General features: G+C 41.0%; 1 protein-coding gene across 1 annotated transcript in view; it reads right to left on the minus strand.

The window, feature by feature from the left end:
• abca2 (ATP-binding cassette, sub-family A (ABC1), member 2) overlaps nt 1-25,460 on the minus strand; it is a 186,005-nt gene that overhangs the window by 138,464 nt on the left and 22,081 nt on the right. Inside the window, exons 2-3 of the mRNA XM_034118098.1 lie at nt 21,135-21,228; nt 16,767-16,878 (exon numbers count right to left, since the gene is read on the minus strand). Of these exons, the coding sequence (XP_033973989.1) occupies nt 16,767-16,878; nt 21,135-21,228 (206 nt within the window). The remainder of the gene's footprint in view (nt 1-16,766; nt 16,879-21,134; nt 21,229-25,460) is intronic.

A 25,460-nucleotide genomic window follows, 5' to 3' on the forward strand; every position in this document is an offset into this window, starting at 1 on the left:
TAATTTACAATAATAATAATAATATTAGTAATAAGCTTTATATTTGTATAGCACCTATTACAAGACCTGTAGCCAAACTGGCTTCACAGCAGTTCAATAGACACATTAGTATAACATGACAGGATAAAAGCAATGTAGAGGAGCAGCTACATTTCAACACATATATCCATGAAGATTAATACATGAAGACTTGTGACTCGGACTTGGACTCTTCTTAGGTGACTCGGACTTGGACTCGGACTCGAACACAGGTAATGATGACTCGGACTCGACTCGGACACTCCATGGGTGACTCTGACTTGGACTCGGACTCGAACACAGGTAATGATGACTCGGACTCGGACTCGACTCGGACACTCCTTGGGTGACTCGGACTTGGACTCAGACTCGACTACGACTCTCCCTTGGTGACTCGGACTTGGACTCGGACTCGAAGAGTGGTGACTCGAGAGTGACTTGGACTCGTGAATTGGTGACTTGACTACAACACTGCCTCACACACACACAACTGAAAATTAACCTCACCCAAGCACTATTGAAATACTCTCACATTCACTAGTGAACACCTCACACACACACAACTGAAAAGTAAACCTCACACACATACTACTGAAAATTAACCTCACACACACACAACTGAAAATTAACCTCACACACACACTATTGAAATACTCTCACATTCACTAGTGAACACCTTGCATACACAACTGAAAATTAAACCTCACACACACGCAACTGAAAATTAACCTCACACACATACTACTGAAATACTCTCACATTCACTACTGAAAACCTTACACACACACACACACACACTCCTGAAAACATTTTACTGAAAGGTTCTCAGTAGGGAATGTGCATGTGTTTCACCTATGTGTGTGAGGGGGGTTCTTGCTGTAACGGAACTCATTGTAATGAAACGGAAGTCATTGTAATGAAACGGAAGTAACAAAGAACAATGCTGCAGTGATACAGTAGGTGGCGATAATTCTCGTCTACTCTGTTTGGAAGTCGCCATTAAAGAAGAATGAAACAGAAGGTCCAATTCAGCATGAATTTATAGAGAAACAGCACCGCAGCCATAGGCTGGACCCTGGACGGAGCGGTCTACAAACTGAGACGGTCTGGTCTATGGAGGTGTTCTTGTTTACATCACCTGGCGCAGCTCGTGAGGCAGCCAAGCAACCCGCTAGCAAGCTAACTAAACCGAAATTGAGCCAGAACCTTTCCTTTTTTCTTTTATCATTTATTGAAGTGATTGATATTTCAGGCTGAGAGGACAATGGCCAGTTAAATATGGTTGATTAAGTAAATATAGGAGTAACAGAGGTACTCCAGCCTGATCCAAATAAGGGCAAAGAAGCGGGACCTGCTGCCACCGAGCTGGAAGCTCCAGAGCTAGCTGAGGCTAACAAGCTAAGCTAACATGCTCAGCAGTGCTGCTCTGTGATGCTAGCCGGCTAACCTACGTCTGTTGCTCCCGGTCTGCACGTTTTACGTTGCTTAAAGGTGGGGTAGGTAAGTTTGAGAAACCGGCTCGAGATACACAGTTCCTTCTTGTTATATTCCATGGAATGCTCTTAACATCCCGATAGCAATGAATATCTTAAGTGCTTTGACAAAAGATCCATAAAAAAATGTCATCTGTGGAAGCCGTAGTACTGTAAAAAGCACGACCAATCATTTTAGCCGGCCCGGCTAAAATAACTGGATGGCCTACCTGCCTGTCAGCCTTCCATCTGTGCACAAACTTATCTCGTGCCCTCATTGGTCATGTGCACGTTTGTGTGTGTTGGAGGAGGGGCTCTGTCAATCAATCAATGTTTATTTATATAGCCCAATATCACAAATGTTACATTTGTCTCAGTGGACTTCACAGTTTGTACAGAATATCAGTATGACAATACGACACCCTCTGTCCTTAGACCCTCACATCGTACAAGGAAAAACTTCCGGAGAAAACCCAAAGTTTAAAGGGGAAAATGGGAGAAACCTCAGGGAGAGCAACAGAGGAGGGATCCCTCTCCCAGGACGGACAGATGTGCAATAGATGCCGTGTGTAAATTGAAAAGATAATACATTTGCAACATAGGTAGTCCAAATGTTTGGAAATGTATGTGTCTATAATAAGAAGATTAATCCACAAGGATATCCATCCAGGACTTATGATCCAGGACCACAGCAGCAGGCACAGCCACGACACAAGATCCAGGGCTCGCGATCCAGGACTCAGGACCACAGCAACACGATCAGCCATGACTCCGGATCCCGGCGTATATAGACACCAAAAAGAAATTTCGGGAAGCTGGGTTATTCGGAACATGAGAGTACACAGGTACAGACAGAGAGAAGGAAGAAGTAAGGTGTCCCCCGACAAACTAAGCCTATAGCAGCAAAACTAGGGGCTGAATCTAATCAGCCCTAACTATAAGCTTTATCAAAAAGGAAGGTCTTAAGCGCACTCTTAAAAACGGATAGGGTGTCTGCCGCCCGAACACAAACTGGAAGCTGATTCCACAAATGTGGAGCTTGATAAAAAAAGGCTCTGGCTCCCATTGTACTTTTAGAGACTCTAGGAACAACCAACAACCCTGCATTCTTGGAACGCCATGCCCTAGTAGGACAGTAGGGTATAATGAGTTCTTTAAGGTAAGATGGCGCCTGCCCATTAAGGGCTTTGTAGGCGAGAAGAAGAATTTTAAATTCTATCCTGTGTTCTATAGGGAGCCAGTGTAAGGCAGCCAGAACAGGAGTAATGTGGTCCCTTTTCCTAACTCTGGTTAGTACACGTGCTGCAGCATTTTTGAATCAGCTGAAGCGACTTAACTGACTTCTTGGTATACCCTGATAATAAAGAGTTACAATAATCCAGCCTTGAAGTAACAAATGCATGGACTAGTTTCTCTGCATCGTTTTGAGGCAAGATATGCCTGATTTTTGCAATGTTACGTAGATGGAAGTAGGCGGTCCTTGAAATTGATTTTATGTGGGCGTTAAAGGATAAATCCTGATCAAATATAACACCAAGATTCCTTACAGTCTCACTGGAGGCCAAATTAATGCCATCCATAGTTAGTATATCTTTAGATAATTTGTTTCGTAGATTCTTTGGGCTGAGTACAATAACTTCAGTTTTGGCCGTGTTTAACATCAAAAAGTTTAAGGTCCACGTCATCCAAGTCCTTGAGGCAGTCTTGAATTTTATTTAGATGATTCATTTCATCAGGCTTGATTGTTAAATATAGTTGAGTATCATCCGCATAACAATGAAAATGTACAGAATGATTCCTCTTAATATTGCCTAACGGAAGCATATATAATGTGAACAAAATAGGTCCAAGCACTGAGCCCTGTGGCACTCCATGGCTAACTTTGGTCTGCATGGAAGATTCATCGTTGACACATACAAACTGAGAGCGTTCAGATAGATAGGACCTAAACCAGCCTAAAGCAGTTCCCTGTAAGCCAACTAAGTGCTCTAGTCTTTGCAATAAGATGTCATGGTCGATAGTATCAAATGCAGCACTGAGATCGAGCAAAACAAGAATAGAGACAAGTCCTTTGTCTGAGGCTATTAGAAGGTAATTTGTAACTTTAACCAGAGCTCTCTCTGTGCTATGATGTGTTCTAAAGCCAAACTGAAAATCTTCAAATAAATCATTGTTTTTTAAGTAATCACATAACTGTTTTGCGACTGCTTTCTCAAGAATCTTTGAGAGGAACGGAAGATTAGAAATAGGTCTATAGTTGGCTAAAACCTCTGGATCGAGGTTGTGCTTTTTAAGAAGCGGTTTTATCACTGCTACTTTGAATGATTGTGGAACATAGCCTGATAATAAAGACATATTCATAATATTTAATAAAGAAGTGCTAACTAATGGAAAAACGTCCTTTAACCTGTTTCACGCCTTCCCCCCGGTACCGGGCGGATAAACGTGTCATTTGCAGGAAACAACGTCTAAGGAATCTTAATATTGAATAAAACTATGAATGTGTTATATCCATGTAACGGGAAGAAACTCAGCTAACTGATCTTTTTAATTTTTTTTTTCAAAAAAAACCCACAATGCTAGCACTCAGCCTCTGAATTAGCCTCGATCGAAAAAACGGGACCTACTAAGGCACTTAAACTCACTCATAACTCCCTTATTACTTATCCTAGATGCACAACCAAACACTATTTTTTGGTGTCCTGGAGACACTGAATCTAACGGTGCCCACCTCAACACTCAGTGATAAACATTCGCGACGCTATCAACGAAAGCGTACATCATCACATGTGGAGCCAAGAAGCTAAACATGTAAATATGGCTCACCTTGGTCAAAAGTGGTCTTCAATGGCATTAAAACGATAAAAAAACGATGCTGCAGTTAATCCATAGGTTCATCCTATGTGTCTGTGCCTTCTTTGAAATTATTTCTGATAATCCATAAGCAATACAACTGCGTTTTAGTTTCCAAACTCCAGAAGGAGACATTCCTCCAGTTTAGTTTCGCTTTCCACACGCGAAGCGGCAACATTTTTTCTTTACAACCTGTCTGGGTGGGAGCCTCCTCCTTCGATTCTATTGGCTCTAACGGTCACAAGGGTATGTCAACCAACCAGATCGAGCAAGGGGGGCCAGAGATAGGTCAAATCCACCCAAATGACCCCAGATGGCCCAGTTTTTGGCTAAATCTCTCTAAAAAGGTCAAATTTAACTTGTTTTGCATCAATCTTGATACAGGGTACTTATTATATGTTGTACTTTAGATTCCTAAAGCTTTTAGTCTACTAACCCATCATCCAAGGGTAGTTTTCACTATCTGTAAAAAATAATTTTTGGACGGACACTATAATTTACAGTTTTTTACTATGTAAAATCTGAATTTTCTTTAAAATAAAAAACATTTATATTGATTCTGACACTTCTACATCCAACTCACAGGTTTATCATTACTTTGAGAAAAGATTATTAATTTAACCCTTTTAGAAGGGAAGATATGGTCATTTGTTCTGGGAATGTCATTTTCGAGCCTGAGACCTGAAAAACAGGCTCAGAGTGGAACAGGTTAACTGCTTAGTTGGAATCGGGTCTAAGATACACGTTGATGGTTTAGAAGAGAGAATCATTGAATTTAATTGTTCAAGGTTTATGGCTGAAAAGCATTCTAATTTACTATCTAGTGTAATATTAGAACTTACGTTTCCGGGAGCTGTTGATAACACTATACTGGTCAAAGGCAAGAGGTCATTAATTTTGTTTCTAAGAGTAACAATTTTATCGTTAAAAAAGCACATCAAATCATTACTACTGAGTGCTATGGGAATAGAAGGCTCAATAGAGCTGTGGCTTTCTGTCAGCCTGGCTACAGAGCTGAAAATAAATCTTGCATTATTATTATTCTCATCTATTAATGAAGAGTAGTAAGCTGTAAGGAAGTAGCAGATTTCTTCCGGCTGTGTATTTTCAAATTCTAGCACACTCGAGCTGGTTTCTCCAAAATGACCTACCCCACCTTTAAGGTAAGTGAACATGAAACTATTCAGCAAAACTTTCAATAATAATCTAAGGTATTGAGTTGTTGGGATAATACTTGCATACAAATCTATAAATGCCTTCAGGTTTCTAAAATATATAATATGTGGTAAATTCAACAGTGGATCCAGCAAAGATTCACATTTTTGCATGATTTTAGTTATTGATTTTTTGCTGTCACTTAATTATACTTTTAATAAATTCAAGTCAAGCTTAGTTACATGTGATTGTAGCTAGTGAGTGCTCTTACCTGTGTGCCTCCTCTGCAACCAGACTGTATTAAAACTCTTAAAGGTCCCATGTCATGCTTTTCCGGTTATTACCCGTCCCCTTGTGTGTTATGAAGGGTTTTATCCATGTAAACGGTCTGCAGAGTCAAAAACCCTCAAAGTGCACCCTGTAGGGAGTAAAACTCTAACACAGAAAATACCTCCCCAAAACGCCTCGTTGGAGATTTCATGTTTTCTTCCTGGGTATCGCTACGTAGGGATACCCACTAGCCACGCCCAGAGCTATGGCCGCACCCTCTGCCAGCCGAACATATATACTGTTGGCAGCTCAGGTTCAGTTAAAAACTGTATCCAGTCATGCCAACGAGGGTCTGTTTCCTGTCTTGTGAGGGGAAATCTTCAATGTATGCCTTACCGAGGGCAGAACCACGACGAAGTCAGTGGTTGACATTTCTTGTTAACACTGTTCCTTCAGATGTTCGAGCCGGTATTGTACTGTGTGCGCGGCATTTCACGGACCAAAGCTTCTCAAACATTGCAGCGATTCATGCCGGATATGCACAGCGTAGGACACTGAAGGACGATGCTGTTCCTACTTTGTTTGGACCAGCGGGAGATTCGGGTACACAACCTGTAAGTACACGTTGTTGTTTGTGTATTTATGATGTTTAAAACAAACAAGGTATCTACCACGACTATTTAAATGGTTAAACGTTTTTGGGGCTGCTAAGCCATTGACACAGTGCTAACTGGGCTAACTAAGTTGCTAGCGTTTCCATATATCAACTCCAATGTCAGCAGATGCCTTACATGTATCTCATAGCAGGAGAATGTCTGCATTCACACACGAAATACTCATAGAGTCTATGAGTATTTCGTGTGTGAATGCAGACAATCTCCTGCTATGAGATACATGTAACAATGTTTTCCCTAGCATGTCTAGCTCTTGGTAGCCTTCTTGTTTAGCTCGGTAGCATACATGCTAGGAACGCCAACTATAATGTAATTAAGTTTCGCGACTGACCGTACGGTAAATCACCCGGAGTATACTGTCTATGACATAGACAGTATACTCCGCTACGCGTCGGGATCCTGATCTGCCTGACGAGGCTCCATTAAAATATAAATATTTTTTGTGAATTACTGAGTTTAGGCACGTTAATAACGTTTTAATGAAGTTGACTAAAGTATATTCATATTTGTCAGTGCCTTCATGTCAATTCGGCGAACATAAACCTAAATGATCGTGGTGAAGATGATGATTCAATTAGGATTAAAAATCGAGAGCCGGGCTGCATTTCCTCCCGTTCGTTTTTGGAGCCGGCGGGCTTCCTGATGTTTTTTGTACAGTAGTTGTGGACTAAACAACATCATTTTGTTAACCTGTTTCACACCTTCCCCCCGGTACCGGGCGGATAAACGCGTCATTTGCAGGAAACAACGTCTAAGGAATCTTAATATTGAATAAAACTATGAATGTGTTATATCCATGTAACGGGAAGAAACTCAGCTAACTGATCTTTTTAATTTTTTTTTTCAAAAAAAAACCCACAATGCTAGCACTCAGCCTCCGAATTAGCCTCGACGAAAAAACGTAACCTACAAAGGCACATAAACTCACTCAGAACTCCCTTATTACTTATCCTAGATGCACAACCAAACACTCTTTTTTGGTGTCCTGGAGACACTGAATCTAACGGTGCCCTCCTCAACACTCAGTGATAAACATTCGCGACGCTCTAAACGAAAGCGTACATCATCACATGTGGAGCTAAGAAGCTAAACACGTAAATATGGCTTACCTTGGTCAAAAGTGGTCTTCAATGGCATTAAAACGATAAAAAAACGATGCTGCAGTTAATCCATAGGTTCATCCTATGTGTCTGTGCCTTCTTTGAAATTATTTCTGATAATCCATAAGCAATACAACTGCGTTTTAGTTTCCAAACTCCAGAAGGAGACATTCCTCTACTTTGGTTTCGTTTTCCACACGCGAAGCAACCACATTTTTTCTTTACAACGTGTCTGGGTGGGAGCCTCCCCCTTCGATTCTATTGGCTCTAACGGTCACAAGGGTATGTCAACCAACCAAATCGAGCAAGGGGGGCCAGAGATAGGTCAAATCCACCCAAATGACCCCAGATGGCCCAGTTTTTGGCTAAATCTCTCTAAAAAGGTCAAATTTCACTTGTTTTGCATCAATCTTGATACAGGGTACTTATTATATGTTGTACTTTGGATTCCTAAAGCTTTTAGTCTACTAACCCATCATCCAAGGGTAGTTTTCACTATCTGTAAAAAATAATTTTTGGACGGACACTATAATTTACAGTTTTTTACTATGTAAAATCTGAATTTTCTTTAAAATAAAAAACATTTATATTGATTCTGACACTTCTACATCCAACTCACAGGTTTATCATTACTTTGAGAACAAAGATTATTAATTTAACCCTTTTAGAAGGGAAGATATGGTCATTTGTTCTGGGAATGTCATTTTCGAGCCTGAGACCTGAAAAACAGGCTCAGAGTGGAACAGGTTAAATAAAAACATGGTGATGTTTTGTAAATGATTACATGTCTCTTATTTAGCACAGAGTATGATCCTATCCGTGACATATGGATCTTAACAAAGATCCGCTATACAGTAGTACCAGACATAAATCAAATCAAATCAAATCAAATCAAGTTTTATTTATATAGCACATTTTTAAACGATTTTTGGTCAAGCCAAAGTGCTGTACATATAATAAAATACCCTACAGTAAAGACACTTTACAGCAAATACAACAGCACAGTTTGTTCAGAATATCAGTATGAGAAAAACGACACCCTCTGTCCTTAAATCTACCGTAGAGTTTATTTCACATGAGCTCCAGTGTGGAACCCCACTGCACCCCCTGGTGGATCAATGATCCATTGCAGCTGGCTTCATTATAATTACATTTATTAATCAAGGGGGCGGTCTCAAGTCACGCTGGAGGTTGTCCTTTGAGCGAGGGCAGAGCCTGTGCCGACCACGGCCCTCGCATTTTAAACTGTCCGAAATGAGGTGCTACATCTGTAGCCCCTTTCTCTCACTGCCAAAGTGAATGGTTGCTGTAAAAACTACACTGCGCATGCTCAGAGTATTTTTCTATTCAATGTGTGCGGCAAAAAAATAATCACCATAGGGGCACTGTGCTGACATACCTACCAAACGTCATCTCATAATTCAGAGAGCTGATTGGCTGTAAGTACGTGTGCCGCGAAAAAAGTTGTTTGTGAAGAGGAGACGAGAGAGAGCAGCGTATAACGATTAAAATCAGTAAAACGGAAAGAAAATGAATGAAGTTGACCATCTACTTCAGCTTTGGTAAGTTCATTTTATGTCATATCTTTTGTTGATCTTCTGTGTTTTGCCTATAGGCTATTGCTCTGCTGGATCGATTGATATTGTGACCTCGGTGATGAGTGTCTGTGTTTTCCTTATACCCCCCCCCCCCCTCTCTCTCTCTCGGAACCATGGATAGCCTACAGCTATTTGTTTACGTGTTTAAAAAAGCACCAGAAGCTTATAATAATAATAATAATTCATTTATTTTATATAGGCGCCTTTCAAGGCTCTCAAGGTCACCGTACAAATACATAAAAAACAAGATACACAATAGATAACACCAGCATAAGAAACATAAACAAGACAATGCAGTATATAAATCAATCAATCAAATAACCAAATAAATAAAAACAGAGGATGTGTGATGGATAATGATCAGGGTGGATATGCGAGTGTGAAGAGATATGTTTTGAGGCGTGATTTGAAAATGGGGAGAGAGTCAGTGTTGCGGATGTCAGGTGGGAGGGAGTTCCAGAGGCGGGGTGCAGAGCGGCTGAAGGCTCTAGACCCCATGGTGGTTAAACGGAAGGGGGGTGCAGTGAGGTTGAGGGAAGCAGAAGACCTGAGTGTGCGGATGGGTGTGTTGATGTGCAGGAGGTCGGAGAGGTACAGAGGAGTGAGGTTATGGATGGCCTTAAAGGCGAGGAGCAGAATCTTAAAAACTATACGGGATTTGACGGGGCGCCAGTGAAGTTGAATTTGATGTCCTGTAAGCAGTCAGACAGGGAGGATGGAGGGAGGATGGTGGTTGGTTTGGAGGACAAGTAGAGCTGGGTGTCATCCGCGTAGCAATGAAAGTGGATGTTGTGTTTACGGAAGATATTGCCAAGAGGAAGTAAATAGATGATAAAAGGAAGAGGCCCCAGGACAGAGCCCTGGGGAACACCGGTCGTGACTGGAAGTGGCTGTGATTTGAAGGTTTTGAGTTGGATGAACTGAGTGCGGCCAGAGAGATATGATTTAAACCAGAGGAGGGGTGTGTCAGTGATCCCGATGGAGGTCAGTCTGTCAATGAGGATGCTGTGGGAAATGATGTCAAAAGCTGCACTAAGATCAAGGAGGATGAGGATAGTTAATAGTCCGGAGTCAGCTGCCATGAGGAGGTCGTTAGTGATTTTCACCAGTGCTGTTTCTGTGCTGTGATGGAGGCGGAAACCAGATTGAAATTGTTCGTACAGGTTATTGTCAGACAAGTGGGTATGGATCTGGGATGCAACAGTTTTTTCCAGGATTTTTGAGAGAAATGGTAGGTTAGATATGGGACGAAAGTTATTAAAGTTGTTGGGGTCTGCACCAGGTTTCTTCAGTATGGGCGTGATGGCGGCTGATTTGAAAAGTGAGGGAACAAGACCAGAGGTGAGGGAGGAGTGTATGATGACAGTTATAAGGGAGGACAATGAAGGTAGACAGGCTTTTACCAGGGGGGTAGGAAGAGGGTCTAACTGACAGGTAGATGGCTTGGATTTACTGATGAGGTCAGATATTCAGGCTGCTTTGGATAAGAAATCAGTTTGTGTTGCATTGTTTATTGACCTAGCCAAAGCATTTGACACTGTAGATCACCACATTATGTCTAATGTTATGTTGGTGTCTCGTTTCGGTCACAATGCCATTTGCTGGTTTCAGAGTTATCTAACCGACCGTACTCAATGCGTCAGGTTGGGTAGTACTGTCTCTGACCCTGTCACCTTGGAGAAGGGAGTTCCACAGGGCTCTATCTTGGGGCCCTTGCTCTTTTCATTATATGTAAACAATATTTGTAATCGGATGCAATTTTCTACCTATCATATGTATAATGATGACACTATTGTATACTCGTGTGCTCCTTCTCTGGATATGGCCGTTTCCAATTTAAAATCAGATTTTATCACGCTGCAGCATGCGCTTCTTGATTCTAAACTGCTATTAAACAGTAAGAAAACCAAAGCAATGCTTTTTGCTCCCAAGTCAGCGTCCTCCTCTTGCCTCTCCATTGACACCCTTGATGGCGTTTCTGTTGAATTTGTTGATACCTACAAATATCTGGGCTTTTGGTTGGACAGTAATCTGAACTTTAAACACCATATTGAAGTTTTAACAAAGAAATTGAAATTCACTCTTGGCTTCCTTTTCAGATTTAAATGTTGTTTTTCAATTTCATCCCGTAAAAGGTTGGTCTCTGGCTTATTCCTGTCCCAGCTGGACTACGGTGATACCATTTATAGATTTGCCTGTCCCACTGTTTTGGCCAAACTTGACCCACTTTACCATGCTGCACTGCGTTATATATCAAATGCACCCTATAGGACTCATCATTGCACATTGTATAGCCTAACTGGATGGTCCTCACTTACTATGCGTAGGATGCAGCACTGGTTTTTATTAATGTATAAAGCCATTTTAGGTAAGCTTCCACTCTACATATGTGTCAGATTTGCTCCAGTTTGTGACTCTTACAAACTCAGATCCAGTGCCTGGATACGGTTCCAGGTACCTACTGTACGGACTGAGGCTGGAAAAAGGAGTCTTTCTTATTATGGTCCTTGGTCTTGGAATGACCTTCAATCACGCCTTAAACTGAGGGCACTTGTCTCTATTTCATGTTTTAAATTGAAGTTGTCTGAAGTCCTCACCACCAGCTGCTCTTGCAGTAACAAGTAGTGTACTTTTTTTATTGTCCTAATGTGCACAATGTAGTGACTGCTTTTTCGTCTTTTGTTTTCTTTATGTTCTCTGTATTTTATATGTTTGTGTTATGTGTTATGTGTAACGTTGCTGCCTTCTTGGCCAGGTCAGCATTGAAAATGAGATTTTATCTCAATGTTTTTTATCTGGTTAAATAAAGGTTAAATAAAAAATAAAATAATTACAACAGCAGAGGGAAGTGTGAAACTTGAAAGAGAATGAGAGAGAGGGTCGGTGAAAACAGGGAGAGATATACTGCAGGTGGTGTTAGGAGTTAGTTGCTGGTGAATGTTTTCTATTTTGTCATTAAAAAATGACATGAGGGAGTTACAGTAGGCAGTTGAATACTGATGAGGTGCAAGAGAGTCCGGTGGTCGTAGAATGTTCTTCACTGTAGAGAACAGGACCCTTGTGTTCCCTTTGCCAGAGCTGATGAGAACTGCATAATATGATGATTTGGCTGTAGAGAGAGTGTCCTTGTAGTGGAGAATGTGGTTATTGTACATTTCTTTGTGAACGACAAGTCCAGTTTTTTTGCAGAGGCGTTCCAATCGACGGCCTTTTGTTTTGAGTTGGCGTAGTTCAGGTGTAAACCAAGGAGCAGAATGGGTGAAGGAAACAGACCGGGTTTTTAAAGGAGCAGTTTATGAAGATTGTTATTGTAATGAGAAACCAGTTCATCAGGCGGGGATGAACAATTTATGCTGGGGAGGTTGTCAATGCCACCGGAGAGTGTAGTTAAATTAATATCCTTGATGTTGCGGAAGGAAATAACACGTGACAGATTTGGTTTGGACAGTGTTAAGGTGACAGTAAAGGATATTAATGAGTGATCAGAAATTGGAAGATCAGTTGCAGTACATTTAAGAGGGGTGACCAGGGGCGTCGCCTGGACGCGTGTCTGCAGACTTGTCACAGCATTAAGGCGAGACACGGCAGGCAAAAACATCGTTTTACTTGCACTGGTCAATTTTGAGATTTTGTGCTATTTTGATTCCACAACATGTTTTCTTTCAGGCTTTTGGAAGGAAAACGTACAAAATACACATTTAAGTGTTTATTTTACGATAGTTTGTCCATTTGCGTCTGTAGATTTCTCCTAAATTCACCAAAAGTTAGCATTCTAACGTAACATAAAGTACCGCGACCGCTGTTTGCACCATGTCATCAGAGGTATCGTTGGAAAGCTCCGTCTCTCTTGCACAATCTCATCGGATCCAAATATGGTCATTTCCTTTGTATCAGCAACCAATCGTGAAAGTACAAAGGGGTCTTAAACCAAGAAACGAAATCTCATTGGCTGGTGTCAATTTCTGACAACGTGATTCGTTCAGATGCGTCACGTGGTGTGCTAAAGCACTTCCTGGTTAGCTTTCCGCTAGAAACTTAAATCTGAAAATAACGGCGAAAAAAACGTTCACAGAGAAGACGAAAACAATTGTCACTTGCACAAAGCAAGGTTATACAAAAAACAAATGACCCCGAACATGAAATACCTTCAGGGAGTGCGTCGATGCGCAAGCTATCATCCAGATAACAGGAGGGTTTAGCTAGCGTCACACTGCAATCTTTAAAGGTCGTTTTCTCAAAATGAGTTTTTTCTCCTACTCTGAGTTCGAAATTTCCACTTCAGTAGCAGTTGCATACACCAAACCTTCCAGTTATATTCCTATCAATATTATGAAGGCTTTTACAGAAGGGTTTGGTCATATATAATTCATAGCCTGAATTATATAACATTTTATACCTAAAAACATGGTGAAAATGGATATTTTAGGGCTATTTTCTGATTTATGGAGTGATACAAAGAGATATCCAAAATCCCTTCTGTAAAAGCCTTAGATACTAATATGACTACAAAATGAAACAATAATTTTGATCCTGGCTTTATCCAGAGTTCAGATTTCGGTTCCTGAAATGTGTTAAAATATGCGCATATTTCATGAGATAATGGGGCATTTGCATATTTAAACATGCTATTTCAGAAAACTTGTAATACAAAAAACAATTGCCTTATTGTAAGTAATTAACTGGAGAAATGTCTAGCTAATATCTTTAAGTTAAAAAAATGACCCTATTCACCTGGGGTGTCTCGCCTTAATTCATGGTTTTTGCTAACTGGTATCAGTATATTGTTACTTCGGCATCATTTTGAAACGTGTATTACAATTAAATCACGGTAAAATATGTTCATTTTGTTGTAGTCTACCATAGTATTTACATGGATATAAGCCCCGAATATTTGCATTGCTCTAATCGCTTGAGTTTCAGGTTTCACCGCGGCTGTCAGCTGTGTCATTCAAACAAGACGCGCTGGAGAGGGGGCGGGGCTTATATCCATGCAAATACTTTGGTAGATACCAACTACAACAAAATGAACATATTTTACCGTGATTTAATTGTAATACACGTTTCAAAATGATGCCGAAGTAACAACATACTGATACCGGTTAGTAAAAACCATGAATTAATGCTTTGACAAGTGTGCAGACAAGACGGCAGGCGAAAAACCTTTTAAAATGCGTGTTTTCTGAATGGAGATCGGATCGAACAGGATAAAGCAACCTGTAGCTGCTCCGTCCAAACTCACAACAACGGCATACAGACATAAATAAAGCAGCGACTGTATTCACCATGACATAGACAGTCTGTGGTTTGTTCATGTTTAACTTTTGTCCAGTTTCTGAACAGATATGAGGAGCTGTGAGCTCTGTGTGTGCTAACAGCTAACGGCTGATGTTTCGGGACATGTTGCGTTGTCAGGTGCTGACCAATCACGAAGCGTCATTTCTTGACTGGCAGCTAAAACAACCAATCACAGCAGTGCTTCTCTGGCTGGCTCTGTCCAATCACAAACAAGAAGTGTTCTCCCTAAAGGAATACCCTTTCCGTATAAGTTGAAATGCTGTGGTGTTTTGTGAAATGCTGTGGCGTTTTGTGAAATGCTGTAGCGTTTTGTGAAATGCTGTAGCATTTTGTGAAATGCTGTGGCGTTTTGTGAAATGCTGTAGCGTTTTCTGAAATGCTGTGGTGTTTTGTGAAATGCTGTAGCGTTTTGTGAAATGCTGTAGCATTTTGTGAAATGCTGTGGCGTTTTGTGAAATGCTGTAGCGTTTTCTGAAATGCTGTGGTGTTTTGTAAAATGCTGTAGCGTTTTCTGAAATGCTGTGGTGTTTTCTGAAATGCTGTGGTGTTTTCTGAAATGCTGTGGTGTTTCCTGAAATGCTGTTTTGACCAGGGCCACCGTACTAAAGCATTGACTACGCTATCATCGTTAAATGCAGGCATTAAGTTACATGTTCACGTTCTGCTGCCACAATAAGTCGGTTACTCCGGTGTAATGATAATAAAATGCTAAGTAAGTATTGGTAATAATATTAATAAAAACAACAAGGTTTGGGTTTGTTCGTTTATTATGATGGTAACGTTAACCAGTAAGCTTCAATAATTAACTCCAGCTCAACAAACCATATTGCAATATCTACGTTAATGTTATTTCTGGAACCAACTGGAAATGTGAGATTCATATTTTTTAAATACACAGATCTTATAGTGAGGTTAATCCATATACAGTACGCTGGTCTTCAACACTACTGTGACGCTAGCTGTCTGCATCGTCGAGCATAGCAAATTTAAATTAACAATATCAATGCATACAGTTACCTAACTAGGAAACTAACTAATGTACGAGGATGACCTTATTATACCAACCTCAAACAGAAGCCTTTTGTTCTACAGTAAAATCCTTCTTAATATTTTACACTTCTCTATTATGTACTTCTCTATTAAAACTTGGATGCTACGGATAGCATCGTTAGCACAGATGTAGCTTAGCTGAATAAAAACACCAGTAAGAAATAAAGTGCTTGAATTTCACTTACCGAAGAAACTGCATTCATGGACGGTCTGTTTTAACCGCAGAGCCATAAGATAAGTCAGATATTTCAATGAAGAATACTCCACCAGGCATCAACACAAAGAAAACGACCGAGTTCAAGTTGTGTTCTCCGGATCAGCGAAGCAGCTGAGCCCCTGTAGCACCCTGGAGCTAGCAGAGCGACCACTAGCAGCTTGGTACTTCCGTTTCATTACAATGACTTCCGTTACAGCAAGAATCCCCCTCACACACATCGGTGAAACACATGCACATTCCCTACTGAGAACCTTTCAGTAAAATGTTTTCAGGAGTGTGTGTGTGTGTGTGTGTGTAAGGATTTCAGTAGCGAATGTGAGAGTATTTCAGTAGTATGTGTGTGAGGTTAATTTTCAGTTGCGTGTGTGTGAGGTTTCATTTTCAGTTGTGTATGCAAGGTGTTCACTAGTGAATGTGAGAGTATTTCAATAGTGTGTGTGTGAGGTTAATTTTCAGTTGTGTGTGTGTGAGGTTAATTTTCAGTAGTAAGTGTGTGAGGTTAATTTTCAGTTGTGGGTGTGTGAGGTTAATTTTCAGGAGTAAGTGTGTGAGGTTTAATTTTCAGTTGTGTGTGTGTGAGGTGTTCACTAGTGAATGTGAGAGTATTTCAGTAGTGTGTGTGTGCAAGGCCAGATGTTTTCAGTAGTGTGTGTGCGAGGTTAGTTGGAATTTTGGCCTACACGGCCCTTCATAGAAAACTAATGTCTGCAACCAATCTGTCAACCTTGAGAGTTTGCAGGAAAAGTTACAAAGGTGTTTCTAAATGTTAAAGGGAATTTGGTGAGAAATGTTGCAAAACCGTTTGTATGGTTGAGGTTGAAAGATTGGTGCATCGATAAAAGGTGAGACAGACTAGGCAATAAAATAAATCATGAAAGTGAAAATGTAATGTGCTTGGTCCGCTGTGGTGCAGTGGGCTAATGCGGTGACATACTAACATGATGGTTGGCATGACCGGCAATGTGCGCCCCCTGCTGAGGGACTATCTTAGCTGAGTCTCAGAGTTTTCACAAAATGTGAACATACTGACTGATAAGTGAATGCTGAAATGAAAATCCACTTACGTAGAGTTCTTGTACTGCAGGAAACCAAACTCATCCCTCTGTCCATCGGGGCACAGAGACTGCATGATAGGGATGATTCCTGCAGAGGTGAGGGGGGCCGCGCTGTAGAACGCTGCACAGTACAGATAAGAGGAGTATGAGGCGCACCAGGTCAATGAGGATGAAGAAGCAGAGTGAGAGATTGTGTTAGAGTTAGAGAGGAGAGAGAAGGCCTTTCATCACTTTGCTGAACACAAATGGCCGAAGACATTTTCCTCGTCTATAAAAGTCTATGAAAGAAGCCCTCCCACCGGAAAACAAAAAAACTTCGCTTTTGCCAGTAGCCCAATGTTTCCATGGTTACTGTGCTGCTGAAAGTGGTCTGAAACTGTTTATATTCCATCTGTCAACAGAGTTATACTCACTAATTGTCTCCATAACTGAGGCCATTCCAAGAATCTTCACATTGTTATGGATCTGGACCATAGACTGTATATATAAATGGACGTAGTGTCCGTGACGTCACCCATAGGATTCTGCAGAGTTGCCGAGAAGCCTAAAGTAGGCGGTATAGAGTGGCAAAGTCACGCCCATCTACTTCCGGTCCATGGGACCTTATTTCGGAAAAATTATGTATTGAAGTCAATGGAGAGAGAAAACTTATCTTTCGATCCCGTTTGAATTGTGCCATGAATTACACATATGATGTTTGTCAATCTTAAAAAATCATTTCCATGTCAAAAAAGTCACAGTTTGTCGTAAAACTGTTGAAATATAAGACTATGAAAAATACGCAACTAGAAAGACTACAAATCCCAGAGTCGCGTAAGTGATGTCATAACTGATGTCACAATTATTTTCCTCCACTAAATAAGAGATAGCTAGGATAAGATAACTTTAACAAGATGCCTGTGTGCTTAGTACCAGGTTGTTATCATACCAGCAATGGGTCTTGCTCATTCTTTCACTTCCCGTCTGATGAAAGGACCAGGAGTGGCTGGATCAAGTTAGCTACCTAGCTAGTAGCAAGCACGTTAGTTAGCATTACAGCCTTAGCCTTGTCATTTTTATTAGCCTTAACATGAAGTAACATTAAGTAACCCAAAATGTTAAACAGTAAGAGTAGTAGTCATATTTCGTGAACCCTTTGAAGAGTACTGTCACACCAACTGATATTGGTCAAACGTGGACTTAAAGGTGCAAACTTCGCTGTATGGAACAATAAATACCTGAAATAAAAGGCACTTCATAAAGGAGACAAAGACAAAGTCACAACAATATAATGCACTGCAGAGAAACAGAGAGCAACCTTTTGGAAAAGTGTTAAAATAAATAATTAAAGGCTAGATGTGTCACGGCTCAGAGTTAGGTGAACATACAGTGAACACACAGGGAGAGAAACACACAACCAGAGCACGGTTTACCTGAGTGTGAGCCGGGGTCAGAGGCATATACCAGGCAGGGTGTGTGTAATGGCGCATTTCCACTACACGGCCTCGCTCGGCCTCGCTCGGTATGGCTAGGCCTCATTAGGACTGGCTCACTTTATGGCGCATTTCCATTACAGTTTAGGAACTGGGGTAGTATCTATAGTAACGCAGTGTAGGCGGAGCCGTGACGTCATCTTCAATGAGAACCCCAGAAAAACAACACAGCCGTTAGCTGTTAGCACTCAGAGCTCACAGCTCCTCATATATGTTCAGAAACTAGACAAAAGTTAAACAAGTACAAACCACAGACTGTCTGTGTCATGGCGAATACAGTCGCTGGTTTATTTATGTCTGTATAGGCCGTTGTTGTGAGTGTGGACGGTCGGAGCATATATTGCGTTAGCTTAGCCAATCTCCATTTAGAAAACACGCATTTTAAAAGGTTTTTCACCTGCCGTCTGTCTGCAGACTTGTCAAAGCATTAATTCATGGTTTTTACTAACCGGTATCAGTATGTTGTTACTTCGGCATCATTTTGAAACGTGTATTACAATTAAATCACGGTCAAATATGTTCATCTTGTTGTAGTTGTAGCCCCCTTGCCAGCGATTCTCTCTCTAGTTTAGCAAACTCAGCCCGACTCAGCCCTGTTTGTTGGCCCCGATAGAACCACAATTTTGTCGGGCCAGAAAAGAGGTGAAAAAGTACCCCCGGGCCGGAACTAGGCATAGTGGAAACGCAACCAAAAGCGGGCCCGGCACGACACGGCACGCTTAAACCGCGCTCCGCGCCATGGTGGAAATGCGCCATTAGTGAGTCACTTGTGAAATATGATGTTCTGCTGACAGTACGCTTGGTCATGTTTGTGATTAACTTAATCATAATTGAATTTACCGAGGTGATAGCCAGCAACGTAGCAATGGTTAGAAGGGTCTGTTAGGGTGAGTGAAGCCAGAGAACAAACAGACACGCTGGGTTAGTTCACCTGGCTTCGTAGTACACGGCCAGGTTTGAGGATAGAATTAAGTCATGATGAAACTTACACACTGGTCCATCCAACACGTTGAGAACAAGGGGCCCCCTAGCAAAACATGAAAAAAAAAAGAAAAATGAAAAGAAAAGAAAAGAAAAAAAAAAGAAAAAATATAAAATAATAATCTCAGTACACCGTCGCCGTGATAAGTATGTTTAATTAATTTTGTTAATATGCCTAGATTGCCTACTCTCAAAGTCATGTATTATATTATTCAGTCAATCATATAATACATTCACCGTGCTTTACCTGAACCTCATCGTGACACTAGAGAGGACGGCAGGAGTGTAAGACACCAGACCAACCAGAGAGTTGCATGGAAATAAACATCTGTCTTATTGGCTGACAGGTATCTATCCTGTGACAATGTTTAAAATAAACTGTCAGTCGGACTCAGAGTTTTTGAAGATGGACATAAGAACGTGTTTTCTTAAAAAAACGACAATTCTCAAGTGGTGGCTCACACAACAACCCCAGAGCCACCACTTGAGCCAGGTAAACAAGGTATGTAAATGTCAGTAAACTTCCAAGTTCTGCGAACATGTAAGCAAAGCATACATTACAGCTACGTTGACGTTACTTTGAATCGCGGGGGTGAGCTAAACCGTTAGCAAGTAGCTATAGCTAGCCAGATATATTAAATAAACACTTTGTCATACAATCTAAATGTAATGTTTTTTAGCGTTACCTGGTGATTTCAGAGAAAGCTCTCTGGGAAATGTTGACTTACTGGTCGACATGAAGCTAGAAGCTACCTTACAGTACACAGTTGATCCTGAGTCCTGTCAGTTAAAGTGTTTCATAGTTAGCTAAGCATCAACCTAGCACTGAAATATATGGATGTTATGTGACAGTATTTCTGAGAAAAAGTCAGCTGAAATGGTGGCATAGTTGCCACTGCTTTACGTGTCGACAGCATGTTTGAACGTATTTGCAGCAGTAAATGTGGCTGTTTGGCCACTGACGTTGCCATAACAACACCTGAATTTAAATGGGCAACTCTTTTTTTGACAGATTTTTGCATGAAATTATAATTCTTCTGAATGATATTCCTATTGACAGCTAGTTTCTATGTGAACATTATGAAATGGACAGCCAGAGAGAATAAATGAATAACAGTTATGAAATACTATATGACAGTAAAACAAGAATACAGTTTGAAAGGGGAGTGATTTGTAAAATATCCATCAAGAAAAATCTGTTTACAGTTCTGTTTCATATGGGTGTTGAGAGATGTATCCATAGATCTCTTAATGTTGCTCTCAAAGTGCACCAGATTGATGCTTTTAATTTCAATATTTAAAAAAAATCGTCCCGGGGGCATGCCCCCGGACCCCCCTAGAGGAGGTGAGGACTCCCCTAGAGGATGTTAGGTCCACAGTGTTTACATGCTTATTTATACAATATGTGTGCTTATGCTAACATCATAAGACAAAAGTTGGTTCCGTGTGAGAACGCGCTAGAGTGAGGGGGGCCCCCAAGCCAAAGCTTGCTTAGGGCCCCCAAAAGTCTTGAGTCTGCGCTCAACGGTCAGTCTCACAGCGCCTAAGGACACAACAGCTACATGGTGGAATGCATCACATCACCTTGGTGACAGCAGCAGATTACACATATTTTTAGAATGCATGACCATTCAGCACAGAATTCTAAAATATATTTTATGACTGCAGGCAGGTCCAGGCAAACTTATCATTCCAACTCTCATTTTCTTGTATGGACCGACAGCAATGCATACTGTTTAGTTCCATTACATGTTTCTAGCATTGCTGTCAGAACCACGTATCTCTGAAAAGTTAACTTTAGATGAGCTGAGATAAACAGCCCTCTTTTCAAATGTTCAGCAAACACAAGGACATTGTGCGTGTATTGGGTAATCCTTTTACCCTTTAAGAGTATACTCAAATATGTAGTAGATCCACTGCCTACCTTCCTTGACAGGAATCGCTGGCTTCTTCTGCCTCAGACCCAGGAGTATGAAGAAGAGGACCAGTGGGATGAAGATCTCAAAGGCCAGCACCCACTAGAGGGGAAGAGGACAACATTGACAAGTTTATTCGTGCTTCATTTCCACACACACACACACACACACACACACACACACACACACACACACACACACACACACACACACACACACACACACACACACACACACACACACACACACACACACACACACACACACACACACACACACACACACACGTCGTGGGAGAAAATAGTTCGTACGTGTGATTGGCTGTGCGGAATGCAAACCACGCCCGTTTGACTCTGAATTTTTTTTGGAAGCGGCCATTGTATTTGCTCGCTTCGGGCAGCGTACCCGAAGAGATTACTTTTGTGAAAGCAGTTATTATAGCAACACTAAATAAATCATCGGAGCGGTGGAATTGATGAGGATGTCTCGGCGCTTCTGGCGATTTACTCGGAGGACGCGAAGCGCCGCATTCAGAAGCTTCTACTGAATGCAGTTTTCCGTGGCTCTGCAAAGTTAGCAGACCTGGCAAAGTCATGTCGGGACGACTACCATGGTAAAATAATAAATAAAATACATGCACTGCACTGTTTTAATCTGCACAATACTGGTCTTAGATGTACTTTTATTTGCTCAGTAGATCGAGCTAGCCATGCTAGAACTTGCTAACGTTAGGTCCAAGCTGGCTAACAACATCTAGCTAGCTAGCTATTCTCAGCCATGCCCGCTATGAACACGTTTTGACTTGTGAATAAGTGTGCAATGTTCTGTAATTTGCTTCACTAACTCATGACACTAATCGTGTGTTTCAGGCGAGGTGTTTCTCTCAGGATTAGAAACTAGTTTTCCCCTCCGGGATAAAACGATAATATAACGTTAGCAATTAGCATGCTAGCTGGACATAATGCTACCTCTGTATTCTTACCTCTAACAATACATTAGTTGCTATAATTTCAAGTAATTTGCAACATTCATTCTACATGTTAATGGTAAAAGCTTAAACAGTTGATTACCTGCATGCCACAAAGACTGATGTTCTAATATTTTTGCACATTTAAGTAGAAATGTAATTGAAATTCTATTTATTTTTCCTTTTTTTATTGATTGTTATAATTGTACTCAGCCATGTTATGTTAGATGTCAATCCACTTACACTGTAACTACTCTGGCCTTGAAAGAAGAAGAAGGTGATATAACTATTAATAAGTAAAAGTAAATCGAAATATGTATTGCATCACCGCTGCTTAGAGTTCATGCACAAGTCATTTGCTTGATAATGAATTGATGCATTGTAGCAATAATTGTAGTCAATATCAAAGAGAGATGTAATTTCGATATTTCATTCCAAGCTTGATTGGCCCAGCTACCTCAGTATATGTGATGTATAAATAAAAGGATTACATGAAAACGGTTTGATCTTCTATCTCAGAGTAAACTGGACTATTAATCAACATTTTGCCTCGTTGTTGCGATTAAACTGATCTTGTATCTTGCATATTTCACCTTAGGAAAGTGGGCACGGGATGACAGCTTCCTTGACACCATCATGGCGATGGACCGCCGTGCCATGGTCAGCAAGGAGAATGAGGACCTGCGTGCCAAGGAGATGCACGACGAACGGCTGCTGCATTCACACAAGGCCCAGGAATCGAGGTGGAGCAACACAATACCTTTCAGGCTGGGCTTCTGGCAGTGCTAAGCGAGCTGATTAAATCCAACAGGCTTTCAATACAAAAATTAAGAAAAACTTGTCGTTGATAAACTGTACAATGACTTGTTGGGAGGCGTGTGGTGCAGTGGTCTGGTGCGTTGGTGTTCGGATCAGGGGAGCACAGGTTCAAACCCCACTGCAGTCAGGACGTCGTTGTGTCCCTGGGCAAGACACTTCACCCCAAATTGCCTACACCTGGGACAGTTAATTTTGTATTATTGTGATTATATATATATGCCACTGTTATTAATACTGACACCTAACTTTGCACTAAGGTGTGTCTGCTGCTGAGCCTACCTATTGTTATTATATATATATATATATATTGCCACTGTTATTATATTGTTTTGATACTACTGACACTTATTGATCTGCTGCTGATAAATAAAAGAGAACCTACATGCACAGCACTAGCATCATGACTGTCTTTGTTTAAACCAGCAGCAGTGCAGCGGTACACAGACTAACCTGTGTGTGTGTAATGTAGTTCTTCAGGTGTGTATGCTTAACATGTATGTATACAAACGTTTTTAAAGAGCTTTCAACCTCATCCCATTGTCTTTAACACACATTTAACATAATAATATACTCATTAATATACAAATATACAGTATGAGTACTGTTTTGATACTGACATTTAATCTTTGCACTAAGGTGTGTCTGCACTATTGTAATTGTGTCTGTTGACTGGTAAATAAAAGAGAGAACCAAATGCACTGTCCAAAAGATCAGCTTTATTGTCAATTTACAATTTCCATGCTGTTCAGATGCCTCTCCCCAACGTTGCTTCCAGGCGAATACAGAGGAGTTGAAAAGAGCCCTTGGACATTCGGAAATCTTTGATCCACTGTACGTTGGCACCACCTCCCACCAGGCCGACGTTCTATTGTTCACCCAGAGTTCCGTAGTATTCGCATATCTGGAACACATACAAAGACACAAATTAGCCCTACATAACTCCATAAATCCTACATTAGATAGTATTAATGTGATTTAATGAACGTACCATTGCTGTTCTTTGGGCGTGATAACGGCCATCATCCTCAGCTGTCCTACGGCGAAACATGTCCATAGCGTGTGCTTTCGTCGTCCAATCCTTTTGTTAAGGCTTCTTAACCGCCTTCGCCTCCGACTCAGCATTTCTATTGCATTTGAATGGTCGATCTGTATTTGTATTTGTGGCTGAGTTATTGGCTTAAATAACTCAGTTACGAAGCTGTATAACACGACCACCAAAACGTCAACTCCATACCGTGTCTGAGGTCGGAAGGTAAACAGAAGCATACAGCGGAAGCGGAAGTTTTTTTTCTTCTTCTTCTCTCGGTTTTTTGGCGAATTGCAACTTTAAGGTGCATACCGCCACCTACTGTACTCGCCGTGAAGTTGTTTGCGGCCTGCCAGTAAACCCAAAGCAGAAGAAGAAGAAGTGACGTCAGCGGCTCATTTGCCTAATCCACCCCCAGGAACTCATTTTGGTGTGAACGCGATCTGCTTTAGTTCATCAGAACTAAAGGAGCTCTCATGAACTAAAGTTCTCATGAACTACTGTGGGAAAAGTACTTGGTGTGAACGCGCCTATTGTTCTTCAACAGTGGCATCTATAGTACACAATGTCTCAGACTTCCACTGTGTGAGGACATGACTTTCCTACACTCTGTTACACACACTTTGTCTCACACACACAGGGCCAGAGCCTGGGCCCTCAGCAGACAGTTGAATAGCGGGGTTGAGCAGCTGTCATCATGTGCTTATTACAGCTACTGACAAAGGACACAGACAAGGCTTTACTGTCATTTAAAGGAAACAGAAACTATTCTGTGAGGCGATGAGAACAGAAACATGGAAATCCATGTGCTAAAATCAGCTAAAAATAGCAGCCATGCATATCTGCTCCATCTGCCACTTAACATGTTTTGTTTTTTTTAATCAAGGGACTTAAAGTTCTACACTTTTGAAGGAGAGAATCCTTACACCCTGTTCCTTTCCTTAAGCCAACTGTATTGTGTTGGACAGGTGAGCCAATGCAAAAAATGTACATTATCATTAAGCTGTTGCTGAGTGAGGCCCGCCCCCTTTTCAATTCATCCCTAGTTTTACATTTAATCTGAGAATCTCTCTTTGTGTCTCTGGTGCATTGCCCAGGCGGGAGGAAGGAACTCTCAATAAGTCAGACAGTTTGAGCCTGTTTCTCCAGTGCAGCTGCTGCTGCATGTCCGCCTGAGCTAGGCTTTTGACAGGATAGCTCTACGAGCAATAATCAATACTGCTTTTTGTTGAATTGTTGATAGTCTTTGGGCAGAATCTAAGTTGAACAAATATAATAAAAGACGCCCTAAACTTGAAATCAAAGTCACATTTATTCAGCTGGAGTAGCTATTTAAAGTTCCTGGCTACATTTATCTGAAATTCTGATGATGCTTTGTTCTTTGAGCCTAACAGATAGAGAGTTCTGACAGATTGTATTTTAGTTTGCCTCTATTGTTCTGACTACACTGAGAATACGAACTGCTAATAGCAAATTGTTTTTACAACGATTTCAGTAATACTTAAACAGACGGAGTGGTGA

Source organism: Trematomus bernacchii, unplaced genomic scaffold (genome assembly GCF_902827165.1).
Source record: "Trematomus bernacchii unplaced genomic scaffold, fTreBer1.1, whole genome shotgun sequence".
NCBI classification, from domain to species: Eukaryota; Metazoa; Chordata; class Actinopteri; order Perciformes; family Nototheniidae; genus Trematomus; species Trematomus bernacchii.